The sequence below is a fragment of the Mustela putorius genome, unplaced genomic scaffold (genome assembly GCF_011764305.1).
Source record: "Mustela putorius furo isolate JIRA1106 unplaced genomic scaffold, ASM1176430v1.1 tig00003987_pilon_pilon_pilon, whole genome shotgun sequence".
Classification (NCBI taxonomy): Eukaryota; Metazoa; Chordata; class Mammalia; order Carnivora; family Mustelidae; genus Mustela; species Mustela putorius.
In genome coordinates this window covers 6,479,956-6,494,629 of record NW_025422126.1, presented here as the reverse complement: position 1 = coordinate 6,494,629, position 14,674 = coordinate 6,479,956, and the positions used below count along the sequence as shown (strand labels likewise).

Genomic DNA, 14,674 nt, shown 5'->3' with positions numbered 1-14,674 from the left:
GGATCTGTTTCTTAACTGTGTATAACCATTCATTTATTCATTCAACATTCTTTTGAGAGTTTACAGTTTTAAGCATCATGCTTACTCACTGAAATATCATAATGTGTGAAATAGCTGTCTCTGCTCAATGAACATTCAGTTTCTTTCCTATATGGGAACGTCATCTTCTTTGACTCTGTGTACTTTTAGGATGGAAATACAGTGGACTGTTGACCAATGCAAGGGTTAGGGATGCTGACTGCGCACTCAGATGAAAACTGTCTCTAACTTTTGACTCCCCAAAACCTAACTACTAATTGCCTCCTGCTGACTGGAAAGCTTACCAATAATACAACCAGTTGATTAATACATATTCTGTATATGTATTACATACTGTGTGCTTGCTCTTACAATATGCTAGAGAAAATGTTAAGTCACAAGAAAGAGAAAAATACATTTATAGTACTGTCCGTAGCAAAACAAAAACAAAAACAAAACAACAACAACAAAAACCCATATATATAAGTGGACCTTCATGGTTCAAATTCATGTTGTTTTAGGGGTCAACTGTATACAGAAAAATGAAGCATACGGAAGCAAGGGAATCTCTGCCCCACCTGTCAGAATATGTGATCCTAACTGGGGCAACAGATGTCCAAAGCCATACTGTCTTCAAATCCATTTAACATTAGCTGCGTCTTTCATTTCATAGGGTGATAATGAGGGTCACGTGGATACATATATATGTTTCAAACAATAGAACTCTCCATAAATGTAAGGCAAAAGTATTGTATTTTTTTATTTATTACTTTTTATGCTCTGAGAACTAAAAGCAAACTACTGTGTTATATGCAAATTCTAATGTAATGTGCTTATAAAGTTACGGACAATTGTGGCAAGAACCTGGTTATTTATTTATTTATTTTACAGAGAGAGAGAGAGAGACAGCAAGAGAGGGAACACAAACAGGGGGAGTGAGAGAGGGAGAAGCAGGCCCCCGTGGGGCAGGGAGCCCAATGTGGGGCTTGATCCCAGGACCCTGGGATCATGACCCGAGCTGAAGGCAGAGGCTTAATGACTGAGCCACCCAAGTGCCCCAGAACCTAGTTTTTAAACAATGTTAATTATACTATGCCTGAATTTTGCCAGGCCTGTTTCTTTTTTTTTTTTTTTTTTTTTTTTTTTAAAGATTTTTTTAAATTTATTTATTTGTCATAGAGAGAGAAGCGAGAGCAAGCACAGGCAGACAGAGTGGCAGGCAGAGGCAGAGGGAGAAGCAGGCTCCCTGCCAAGCAAGGAGCCCGATGTGGGACTCGATCCCAGGACGCTGGGATCATGACCTGAGCCGAAGGCAGCCGCTTAACCAACTGAGCCACCCAGGCATCCCGCCAGGCCTGTTTCTATAGTGTTACATGTTGACCAACAAAGAAAGCTATTTCCAGACAAAGGGGCTGACAAGTGAAAAATATTACCAAATGGTACTAAAAACAAGGCACTTCGCTTTATTCACTTTCAATACCCAGTAGAGCACACAGACACATACCTTTAGACCGCAATGACAGGAAGAGGGCAAGGAGGCCTTACCACCCCTCTCAGCTCTTCAAACAACACTTGAGGATTTCTACTTGAAGGCCTGTCTTTCTAAGCTTGTGCTTTCAAAACGGGCTGGACTGGTCCCAAATACTGAAGTAACAAATATTACTAAATTCTGTCATTTCCTCTACTAAAAAAGTGATTTTACTACTACTTCTGGTTGTGATGAAAGGTCCTATTGACTATTCAAATCCTCAACCAAGTTATGGATGCAGTATTAAATGACTTCACTCCTTTTTCTCTGGCACTTTAACACATGCCAATGCTTTCATCCACCTCCACTAACCTGGCCTATAAATTACTGAGGTGGGGCCATTTTAATAGTACGATTTGTTCACATCTCTAGAGGTGGGGTATAAATGAGACTGGCTGAGAAGAAAAAGCTCTCCTTTGACAACATGTATTAATATGTAAGGTACAGAAATATATGTAAGGTATAGAAAACTAAATCTTCAAAAAGTTGGAAATTGTTTCCTCATACAATGTATGATTAGGGCTCATACTGATTAAAGCTTTTTTGATTTGTTATAAATTGAACTGTAACAAAGTGATGGTATCAAGGCCAAAGACAAAATGAAATATTTCGCAAGAAATATTAGTGTAGAGAAATGCAACTGATTTCTGTGCATTGATTTTATATCCTGACACTTTACTGAATTCCTGTACAAGTTCTAGCAGTTTTGGAGTGGAGTCTTTTGGGTTTTCCACATATAGTATCATATCATCTGTGAAGAGTGATAATTTGACTTCTTCTTTGCTGATTTGGATGCCTTTAATTTCCTTTTGTTGTCTGATTGCTGAGGCTAGGACTTCTAGTACTATGTTGAATAGCAGTGGTGATAATGGGCATCCTCGCAAGAAATATTAGAAGATGGACCTTATACAGTTGAAGCAAAAAAAGGCTTAAGGTCACAAATTCGATAATAGTTTCTTTCTAAATTGTCAGAAGGGGCCTCCTGATTGCACTCTGAAACCCAAGACAATTTGTTTATAAAAAGCTGATTGTCCTCTCCTTTTAAAACTGCCACACAGTGACGAAAAATACAGAGGGCAAGATACTTGCACTCTCTGGATTTAAAGGAGTTAACTTATCAATCTTTAACCCACACACAAGTGACAAACATAGTCTCTCAAATCTTCCAAAAAAATTATTAAGCTGCAGATTCAAATAAAACTAGAAACCATCTATAGTTTAAACAGATGAATAAAACTAGTTCAGCATGCTTGTGACCTTGGTTCAGTTAAGAATAGTCTTGGGAAGTGCTCCAGAGTGAGGACCAAACAGGTACCCGAGCTGAGTCTGAGGTGCAGTGTGGACTTGCCCATATTTTCCACTGCACACAGCCTCCATCTTTGTCTTGTTTTTTGTTTTCAAAGCAAGCTGAACTATTCATAGCGCCTCTTTCTTTTTTTTCTCTGGCATTCCTATGTGATGTGTGTGAGCTCTGTGTGTGTGTGTGTGTGTGTGTCCACACGCACATGTGCGCGCAGCTGAAATTTACCAGGAAATCCAGACATTCAGCTCTAGCCTTAATCAGGAGTAGGTTTTAGAATCTTCCAACAGACTTTGGACCTCACCCTAAGTATTTAGGGCAAGAAACAGAAAATAGAGCAAGGAGAGACAAACCTCTGCATTCAGATCAGAAATTAGTTCCACCAACCTTCCTGACATCCTGCCCCCCAGACTCTGGACTCATGTGCCCTTTTCCACACTGGCTGACCTCACCTGGAGGTACTCTCTAATTTACGTAGCCCTCTTCTCCCTTCATGCACTCTTAGGCCACTTCTGCCTTTTCCATAGTATAAAAACTATAATCAGAAAAAAATAAAACTATAATCAGTAGCATAAGACAGCCTTGAAATACAAGTCCTATTTCTTTCTTTCCTTCCTCCCCCCCCCCCCCAAGCAGGCTCTATGCCCTACATGTGGCTTGAACTCATGACCCCAGGATCAAGGGTAGCATGCTCCACCAAACAAGTGAGCCAGGTGCCCCTAAAGTCCTATTTCTTAGACTAAGGTGATTCTCTGCCAAAAGTGGAGAGAGGGAAAGCATCAGGTGTGGGAAGAATGGCACAAGAATGGAAAGATGAGTCACAGGTCAGAGCCTGTGGGCTCGGTAGACTGCCTGAAGTAAAGAACACAGGCTGGAATGGCAGTAATAAGCAAGCAGTATGACTGCGAGGGCGAGGAGTACGCACTTACAAAGGAAATAATTAACTGAAGACTGCAGACTAGAAATTTGATCCAATATCGGAAAAGATAAGAATCTAAATAAAATCAAATTAAACATTAAACTGATATTTGATGAGGGATAGCCAGGCAAAGATGATACCATATGGAGGAATAATTTTAGATCCATCAGGAAAGAATAAGGGAAATTTTCAGTGAGTCTTTATATGCAGACAGATAAAAGGCAGTCTTTTAAAAACAAACAAAAAAAAAATCATAAACCTTCTTGCTTCTACTAAAAGAGAAGGTCTGAAGATACAGCTGATAATGTCTTTAAATAACAGTCAAATCCTGGATGCTTATCCATGTGCTATTCCAACTATGTCCAAATAAAAACAATGCAGTGAAGCTGATATTCCTTTACAACTAGAAAATATACAAAACGTCTACCTCTGGAAACACAGTCAAGTATGCTACAGAAATTCTGCATGGCTCTTTTTAAAAAATGAAAACCCGAGCACCTGTTAGTCTTTCTACAGCAAATGGGAAGACTTTATTTAAATGAGATACTAACTGGCTTAATGTCGAGAGAGCTGCAAAAACCTCAGATGGGTTGGAAGGACCACGTGGTTGGTCTTTTCTTTTTGGTTCTTGCAAAACAAGGTGAGGAGACCATTAAGGACTTGCCAGAGGCACTAAACTTTTACTCCATAAACAACACCCAATGCAAAATGAGTCCCTAAAAGTGGTTTAAGAGAACAAACTGATCTAAGAGAAGAAAGCTTTATAGGAAAAAAGTTATAAATGGACATATTCAAGTACAGTCTACTAGCAAGTAACAACTTAGTAAAGGGCTTCTGAGTTTAGAAGGATTTCAATGTGCACCCACTGCTTCTCAGGAGTACTTATAATGGCGTAAAATTAAGCTGTGGCCAAAAAAGAACTTCACATTATCACCGTAACTGGTTAAATAAAACAGTCAACTGTAGTAGTACTTATTTATAAAGAAAGATGGTCAGCAATCCAAGAAGTAGGTTGTATGTGGGAAGTAGAAAAGGAGTGAAGAGAGGTTACTTACCTGTGCTATATTTTTGTTCAGAAGATAGACACCATAATCAAATTGTAACTTCTCCCCTCCTTTTGGATATAATGGAAACCTTAAAAAAAAAAAAAATCCAGTAGGATCAGAAGTTTTCCAAAGCTTGAGTAAAATAACCTCCAAGTTGTTGACACAGATAGAAGTTCCCTGAATACAGCATAAATATGTAAAGACTTGGACTACCAGCTGGTTATAGTCCCTGCAACCCATTAGCTTAATATCTTCATAATTAGTCCAATCAGATCAATGGTTCCTTTGTTTAAAAAAAACCTGAGGGATGCCTGGTTGGTTCAGTTGGTTGAACGTGCGACTCTCGGTTTCGGCTCAGGTCATAATCTCAGCGTCACGAGACTGAGCCCTACAACGGGCTCCAAGCTTAGCGTGGAGTCTGCTGGGGTCTTTCTCTCCCTTTCCCTCTGCCCCACCCCTCCTACACATGTGCTCTCTTTCTCTCTCAAATAAATAACTTTCCAAAAAGTTGAATAGATCATGCCACAATGGACTAATACATAAAAAAATGACCCAACTAACCCCAAGAAGTTGAGACCACTATGCTTCATATTTATGCATCATAAACTTACCACTCTAAACTTAAGATCCTAAAAGCTTTTCCTCTAATAATTTGGGCCTGACAGCTCAAGTTATATTAAATAGAAAAGAAGATTAAGGGGGGAAAAATCAGACTTGAAAGCAACATATAAGATTTCTGTTTCTTTCAAGGTGGCCAGTCAAATCAACAGTACTAATATGAGTGAAAATTCATCCAAAATTCACTCACACCCACAGGCGTGCTATTTGTATGTTATTTCTCCAAGTCAATGTCATGCCACAGAGCTCTCATCAGACTTTCCATTTTAGCCTGACTCATTGAATTAACAAAGGCATGAGATTTGTGGATCCTTATCAACATGATGAGTTATTTCAGAAAATAAGTTTCTCTCACTATTACCTTTTCCTTATCCCTGCAAATGAAGAAAATGTTATATTCTACTCATATCTTCCCAATTCTCAAGACCAAACATACATTTCTATCCTCTGAAATAAACACACAAACACAGATCAATCACAATTTAGATAGGATCAAGAAGAAAACTTCACCTTCTTTAGTTCTGCAATATATGATTATTCTCAAAAATAAAATAATCCTATTGAAATGAATGGAAGGTGACAATTAGTGGACATTCTTAATTTCAACTGTCCGAGGAAAAGATACATTCCATAAAGTCTGATGGATATTGTTTTCCAGGAAAAATAAAGGAAATAATTGAAAACCTTTATATTGGGGCACCTGGGTAGCTCAGTGGGTTAGAGCCTCTGCCTTCATCTTAGTCAGGATCCCAGGGTGCTGGGATCAAGCTCCGCATTGGGTTCTCTGCTCAGCAGGGACACTGTTTCCTCCTCTCTCTCTGCCTACTTGTGATCTCTGTCTGTCAAATAAATAAATAAAATCTTTTAAAAAAAACTTTATATTAAATTTTTTTAAAAAGATTTATTTATTTATTTATTTGCCAGAGAGAGAGAGAGAGAGATCACAGGTAGGCAGGCAGAGAGGAGGAAACAGGCTTCTGGCTGAGCAGGGAGCCTGACGTGGGGCTCGATCCCACAACCCTGAGATCATGACCCCAGCCAAAGGCAGAGGCTTAACCCACTGAGCCACTCAGGGGCCCCATATTAAATTCTTGAAAGCTGTTGATTACATATGGTTTCCGAAAGGTAAATTCACTGTGCTATAAAATTACAGGCATTGCGGAATGAATAAGTTCATGAACTTCTTTATTCTCTACTAAGGGAACACCAAATGTTTCATACATCCATCAAGAAGATAAAGCTTTGTATTTAATTGAAACAGCAAAAAATAAAGCAGGCCATGTGGTGTGTCCCTAAATTGAGATACATAAAAATAACAGCAAACTTAGGATAAGCAAAGTGCAGCACTAGGCTTTCCCAGGGTGTTTGGGCATCATCCAAATTTGTATGAGGTATCTTGCAAAGAAACTACCTAATTGCAAAGACGTAGTAACACAGGGGCCCTCTGGAAGGAATCTATTAGAGTCCCAAAGTTCTGTATTATGTAGTTGTTATTCTATAAACATCACATGTAGACTATCTGCACAGCTTTCCAATCCCACATATATCTACACCTTCAAGTTACCAATACAGAAACAGTACATTGAAATAAGCACATGCTAATAAGCCAAGTCTCTACATTCCTGAAAAATGGATCTCACAACATGGACTTTATTACTTCATCAGGACTTCTTTATAGAAAAAGTCATAAGGTGTGTACATAACATTAAAACAAATCTGAAGAGTGATTAAAGCCAAAGGTTCAAATAGGATAATTTTAAGACAGATCGATCATTAGGACAGAGTTCCTATCTTACATTGCTTTCAAAAAAAATTTTTTTTAAAGATTTTATTTACTTATTTGACAGAGATTGAGAGAGAGAGAGAGCACAAGTAGGCAGAGAGGCAGGCAGAGAGAGGCGGGAAGCAGGCTCCCTGTGGAGTAGAGAGCCCAATATGGGGCTCAATCCCAGGACCCTGAGATCAAAACTTGAGCTGAAGGCAGAGGCTTAACCCACTGAGCCATCCAGGTGCCCCCAATTGGGAAATTCTTATAGGTTATATTTCATATGGGTTTTATAATAATCTCATTTGACTATAAAAAGCATGCAGTGAAGCAGATGGTCCAGGGTTTTTGTTAAAAAAAAAATGATTTGCCTTGATCACCTACTCAGTGGGAGAGACATGACTGGAGTATTAGGTCTTCAATTATAAATTCAGTATTCTTTATCGCCTCTAAATGCTTAAGAGAAGCAGCACAACCAGGATCACTAGAAGAATGGGAGCTCTGGTTCTAAGAGAAATGGTTGAAAGAATAAGAGATGTTCACTCTGGAGCACAGAAGTTGCAGAGAAAACAAACGAAGGACTTCCAGAGAGAAAAAGAATTGTTTTTGTTCTCATGGTTTCAAACAGGGAGAACCGAAGTTAATGGTAAAAGTTACAGGAAAATTGATTTCACCCAGAGTCACTCAAAATCCAAAAGATCCTGGGTAAAGGCAGCCAATCAGAAGATGGACAACAAATAATGGACATATATTCAGGGGCCTAATAGGCTGAATGGTGGTCCCCCAAAGGTATGTCCATACCCAAATTCTGTGAATGTGACCTTATTTGGAAAAAGGGCTGCCATTAAGTTAAGGTCCCAAGATGAGATCGTCTTTAGTTATCTGGGCAGGCCCTATAGCCAATACATGTCTGTATCAGGGCCACACAGAGGAACAGACGCAGAGGTGAACATCATGTGAAGATGGAGGCAGAAATTAGTTGCATAGCCTTACCTGGGACCACTAGAGGCTGGAAAAGGCAAGGAAAGATTCTCCCCAAGAGCCTCTGGAGGGAGTGTGACCCTGCTGATACTTTAGTTTAGGACCGCAGGCCTCTAGAACTATGAGAGAATAACTTTCTGCTGTTTGAAGCCACCAAGTCTGTGATATTTTGTTACAGCAGCCCTAGAAACTGACACACAGGTGAGGGGGGTGGGAGTACCAAACACTGAATGACTCAGTAGACTAGATGAAGTATACCTCCTCCATCTCCAGGATTCTGTAATATTAAATAAGCAAAACTAAATATACTGAATATAACTTCATCTTTCCTTCAGGAACCAAGAAAATATTTCAAGACTGTAATCCAAAGAGTCATGATAGTCAACAGCTAAGGCTGCAAAGTAGATCTACTGAGATGCCAGTAAATGGAATGAGCAAAAAAGAGATTCTTATGTATATGAATTCACATATAGATATGTGTGAATTACTTTCTATGTGTGTGCATGTGTGGTACACGAAGAATGAATTTCACTGAATTTGGAAAAAAACTGTAAAAGGAAGTGACTATGAGTCATTCTTCCTTTAAAAAGATAACAGTTATTAAAAGCACTACCCTCTCCCCAACCTAGACAATTTTACAAAGAATTCCAAATTGGTGACGGTTTCTTGCCTTCACCTTCAGGAACCTACATCAAGGTCTGTTCTTTAATGGTTCAACTGGGGATAAGGACATGATATAGTTAATTGAAATTTTTTATTGTGTATATTAAGATCAATTCTGCTCAGTGCATCTGTAGAAAACGTGACAACATATATACTCAGTATATTTTGAGGTCATGACTTTACTTCAAACTAACGTACTTTCTCCTCTTCAGATTAGTTTCCTACCACCACTTTTATCAGTTACTCAGGCTTAAAATGACATTCAATCTTTAGCCACCTTCTTTGCCTTTTGTATTTGCAATGATTCACCAAGTCAACAAGTCATTTTTCCTTGAAACATTACTATCTCTCCATTCCACTGCCACTCTAGAAAATTCTTTGCTGAAGTATGCATTTCAGGATGTTTTAGCTGCATTCCTGGCTACTCATTAGAAGCCAGAATTATTCTTTATCCTCTTAAGTTTTTTTTTTTTTTTTTAAAACTCATGTTGCTTCTCAGCTCTGCTTCCTAATCACTTATTGTCTTCAATTTCCACTCCTCTGCCCAGCTTTTCAGGCCTAAGGGACCAGACCTGTCTGCCTGATGTATGTGCAGCTTATTATGCTCAAGTGGTTTCTTCACAGTCTCAAGACACACGAGCTCATCACTCTCTGCTTTTGCGCACTTACTAGAAATGCTCATCTCCCTTTCCTTCCACCTGGCAGAGGAAAAGAGACTGTTTCACTTGGTCATGACTAAAGAAAAAAAACTCACATTTTGTTTTAAAGGATTTTATTTATTAATTTGACAGACAGAGAGATCACAAGTAGGCAGAGAGGCAGGCAGAGAGAGGGGGAAGCAGGCTCCCCACTGAGCAAAGAGCCCGATGCGGGGGCTCGATCCCAGGACCCTGAGATCAGGGCCTGAGCCAAAGGCAGGGGCTTAACCCACTGAGCCATCCAGGCGCCCCAGGAGCCCCAGGCGCTCACATTTTTCTACTGAGTTGTATAGTATCACTAAAGCCTTAAGTGTGTGTCACTGCAAGTTGATGCTAATGCGGTGACACCATGAGGCAGACCACAGGCACACTTACAGGATGGGAAAGGGCTGCAGTAGAACAAAGGAAAGGGAAAGGAAATAAAGTCAGTAAGGTAAAGGGTCTGGGTCATGCCCAGTCACAATAAGGACTTTGGCTTTTACTCCAAATGAGGGGAAACTCTGTGGGATTGTGAGGACAAACTTCAGGGGAGAAGAAAGGAAACATGGAAAGGCCACTGCAAAAATCAAAGCAAGGGAAGAGGGTGGTTTAAACCAGGACAGCAGCTGTGGAAGTGGTCAGAAGTGGCTGAATTGGCCTGTTTTGAAGACAGAACCAACAAGATTGGTTGGCTAATCTTACATGATGTATGGGAGCCAGGGAAGTCAAGGAGAACTCCAAAGTGGTTGGCCTAAGCAACTGACAGAATTTCATCTCAATGTTGACACAAGTACAGGTGGCATTGAAACAGACAGTTAGTGGCTGGTGTGAGGAACAGAATGCGGGCTCAGGGCTGCAGAGGACAGCAGAGGCCAGACAGGGCGAGGTCCTGTAAACCATATGATACCAAGACTATACCCTTAAGGACAATGGGAGAATAACCAAAGACTTTTTTAAGTGTGGGAGTGACAGGATTGGGGTTATATTTTGTAAAGAGCACCCTGACTACTGCAGACCTGGGTTAGAGGTTGCTACAGTGATCTAAGCCAGAATGGTGACAGTTTTGATTAGGATTCCAATAGTGGAGAGGAAAAGATGTGAATGGATTTGCGCTATAATTGGTGGAACTGAAAGGACTTTGGGACAGATTGGTTGTAAAGGTGGTGAAGAGGGAGGAGTCAAAGTTGACCATTTTGTGTTTTGATTGAGTAAGTAGGTAGATGGTGTTATCTGTGAAATGAGACTGGGCACTGGAGGAGGAACAAGTAAATATGTTATTTAGGTGTATAATAGATTTAAAATATATGTGTTATACACAATTTTATTATATATAAGGTTAGAAGAGAAATTTGGGGTAAAAATGTTAAGGAATTATAAAAACTGAGATGGAGGGGTGCCTGGGTGGCTCTGTGGGATAAACGTGTGCCCTCAGCTTGGGTCATGATCCTGGGGTCCTGGGATCAAGCCCCACATCAGGCTCTCTGCTCGGTGGGGAGCCTGCTTCTCCATTTCCCTCTGCCTATTGCTCTGCCTACTTGTGCTCTCTCTCCTGTCAATAAATAAATAAAGTATTTGAAACAATAATTGAGATAGGTACTACAGCCATAGATATGAACGAGATGGCCTACAGAAATCATAAAGACAGCTATTTCAGAGCCTTGAGAATATCAACAAGGAATGGTGAAAATGAAGAGCAGCCAGAAAAGAACTAGTCAGAAAGATTTAAGGAAAACCAAGTGTCTCATCAAAAAAGCTCAGAGAAAGTGTTGATTTAAGAAAGACTATATTATCAATAGTTAAATGCGGCTGACAGATTAGGCAAAATGGACATGAAAACATGTATAATGGATGTAATTGTTAGAGTTCATTGGTAGGGAGCTTTGGAAATATGGTAAACACAAGTTTAAATGAAGTAGTGGGGGATGACGGAAGGCTGGTATGAATTCAGGAGTGATGAAGTGGGAAAATGGAGTGGAGAATTTGGCACAGAGAACAGTGAGCTCAGTAACAGGAGGACAGGGTGAAGCACAGCAAAACTTCCTGAGAAGATGAGATGGACAGGCTCTCCATCCTACAGGTGAGGATACAGGAGAAAGATCTGCCTTAGGTGGCAGGTGGGACAACTATCCCATTATAGGAAGGATAAAGAAAATGAAAAAAGCCTGGATAAACACAGTTTATCCATCTGACAAATTTCCACTGAACTCACACTGTGCCAGCTATAGTGCTGGTGGCAGAGACAGGAGGGTGTGCACACACAGACAATGAAGCCTGGAATCCAGTGGAGTACACGGGCATTGCTCATATAATCACTAACAAATATATAATTTATAAATTAAGTACTCAGAAGGAAAGAGCACTATTCCAGAAAAGAAGAAGACAAAAACTAAGAGTCAGGGAAGACTTGTGAAAAAAAGTGACACTCCAGCTGAGATCTCAAAGATGGGTAAAAGCTAAGGGAAGGAATGTTCCAATTAGAGGAAGCAGCATATGTAAAGGCCCCGTTTCAGGAAGGAGCATTGTGCTTCAAGGATTGGAAGGAGGGCCAGTATATTGGACTGAGGCGAGTTGTGCTCAGAGATAAAGCTGAAGCTGGATAGGAGGGAAAATTTGCAGGGCCCCCTACCCTCTAGATATGCCTAGATTATGGTCTGATTCTTTTCCTAAGAGAATCAAGAAACCATGGAAAGACTTTAAATAAAGGTGTAACTTGCTCAGAATTCTACTTGATACCTTCCTTTTTAAATGAGCACTTTCTCTTTGAACTTTCCTGATGATGACAGATTTGCATTTTGAAGAAATTATGGCTGATTACAGTGGAAAATGGTTTGGAGGTGAGACCAGCTTGTTATACACGACTAGGGCAGAGATCATGGTTGCCTGGACTAAGGTAGTGATATTAGAAATGGTAAAAATAAGACTAATTTAGAAGGCTTTTAGGAAATAAAATCATAAAGATTCCTATCTGGTTGGAAGTGAAGAGTGATGGAGAGGGTGGGATCATGGATAACTCTTAATGTTTGTTCTGCTGAACCAAACAGGAGCTTGATCAAATGGCAGAACATCTTGAACAATGTAATGGAACTGCAGAGCACTACTCGGAGCCCAGAAGTGGTTATTAATCACGAGTTTATAATGTACATTGTGTGACTTTCTCTAGACATCTCCTTGGATGCAGCAAGTACAGAGAAAATGGACAGCAGGGCTGTAAAGATGAAAAAAAAAACTACAAGGGGCAAGATGAAGGTGTTACTAAAATAATGGGCCATAACATCTAAACTGGAAAAAAGGGGCCAGGGTCTAAAGGCCACCAAGAGGAGCAATGAACAAATGGCTGAAGGAACGAGCAGAAGGAGAGAAAGTATTCAGAGAGCAAGAATCAAGATTTTGGATGTGAACTGAAATGATGACATGAACCATGAGATTAAGTGAAAACAATGAAATGCAAGAGGTGATTGGTAACAAAGATCAAGAAAATGAAGGCCAGAGTGCTGGATCATCCATTTGGGTGTTAATTTCACCCATAATAGCAAGACCTTGAATAAAGAGAAAGAGTATTTCTCTTTCCCAAATACTCTGCTTTCTCTGTTTCTCAGTTGCCAGAATATGAGTGTAAGGGCATTATAACTGGGAGATTGGTAGGGGAAAGGTTGTATAGTTGAAGAATACATTCTCAAAAGAGAATGGTTCTTGTAGGTTTGCTTTACCAACAGAGTAGTGAGAATCTAGAAAAAGCAATGAGGAGCAAGAACACCCTAACCTCACCTCCTAAATCTGAATACCCAGCATTTTAAAAAAATGAGTAACTACCAATGAGAAGGCTATAGGAAAAGAAGGGTCCTCAGAGAAAATTCAGACTCAGTTAGGCTGAACTCTGATAAGAACCTGAAGATATAGGAGGGTTTGTTGATTATACAGATGCACTTTCAGAGGATCCAGCTGAAGGGCTTGAGTCTGGATCAGAGTCAAGGATGTAGAGGGCATTTTGAGGATGATGGAGATGACAAGACACGATTTTTTAAAAAATGTATGTTCAAATGTCAATTTATTATTTTCTCTTTTCTATCTTATTTAAAAAATTTTATGATAATAAAATATTTTGAAATGTTTCGGTAGGAAGTTGAGGTATTCTCACTGGACAGTTTCTGTCTTCTCTGTAAAATCAGAAATGAGGCAATTTATCAAGCATGAAAGGGAAAATCAGGGATGGGAAAAAAGGAGAGAAGTTCTGATATAGTCACACAGCAGGAGAACTAGTTATCTAGGATGCATTGATCGAGCGGAGATGGAGGAGTCTAAATATACAGCACCAGCAGTCTTTCCAGCTGTTACTGTTGTTCCAGGGGCTAAGTGGACTGGAGGTAAGAATGATGGGATGGGGCGTTTAGGATATTGACAAAAGAGAAGCTATGAGGAAGAAGCTACTACGATAGAAGAATAATGACAGTGGCCTACTAGGGGCAGGATGACGGCTCAAGTCTCTAAGGGGGTACATTAGTGAGTTTTTAAATGATCCTAACATACATCAAAACCCAAAAAATCTAAACAATGTCAATTATAAAATATTTCTCCCAGGAAAAAATATTTTGTCTAATTTCTAAACAACTAGAAATTGCAGTGATTGTTTAATATATATATATATATATATATATATATGCTTCAAATCAGGGTTTTTTTTTTTCATTACCCCCCCATAAAAATTCTATCTATATGGACGTTAGTTCAGAGAGCTCCCAGTTATACAGTCAGCTGAACGAAGTGGACGAGGCTATATACTTCCATCTCTAGTGTTGGTTTTGAAATTTGAATGGTTTAGAATGGTCTGGAATGCTCTGGGCATGTTTGTGTCTCCAAACTGTTCCATGCTACATATTCTTGTGTTGAAACAGTAAATTCAAAGTAAACAATGATGGTAGTGTGTAATTTTTTGTCTGACTTTTTTTCTGGTATAGAGTTTTAGATAAGATTATTCAGATACAAAACTACTGCAGTTGGCCTTAAACAAGGTATGGTGACATACAAGCCTTTAAAATTGTTCCTTGAAGATGGACACACTGAAACTGTGTTCAATAAAAGAGTAAACATATACACATTTTCTCAATGAAAGAAAATTTTCTGCCTTTCTTTTTTTGCCATTATTTGTTTCATTTCATGATCAT

General features: G+C 39.5%; 1 protein-coding gene across 8 annotated transcripts in view; it reads right to left on the bottom strand.

Annotated features, from left to right (window-relative positions):
• The window catches only part of UVRAG (UV radiation resistance associated), a 302,103-nt gene that overhangs the window by 74,482 nt on the left and 212,947 nt on the right, over nt 1-14,674 (bottom strand). For all 8 annotated transcript variants that reach the window (XR_006604217.1, XM_045071444.1, XM_045071448.1 and 5 more), the window contains one exon: nt 4,821-4,899. Coding sequence is in view for 7 of the 8 variants with exons in the window: in XM_045071444.1 (XP_044927379.1) it covers nt 4,821-4,899 (79 nt within the window). In the remaining variant the exon portion in view is untranslated. The remainder of the gene's footprint in view (nt 1-4,820; nt 4,900-14,674) is intronic.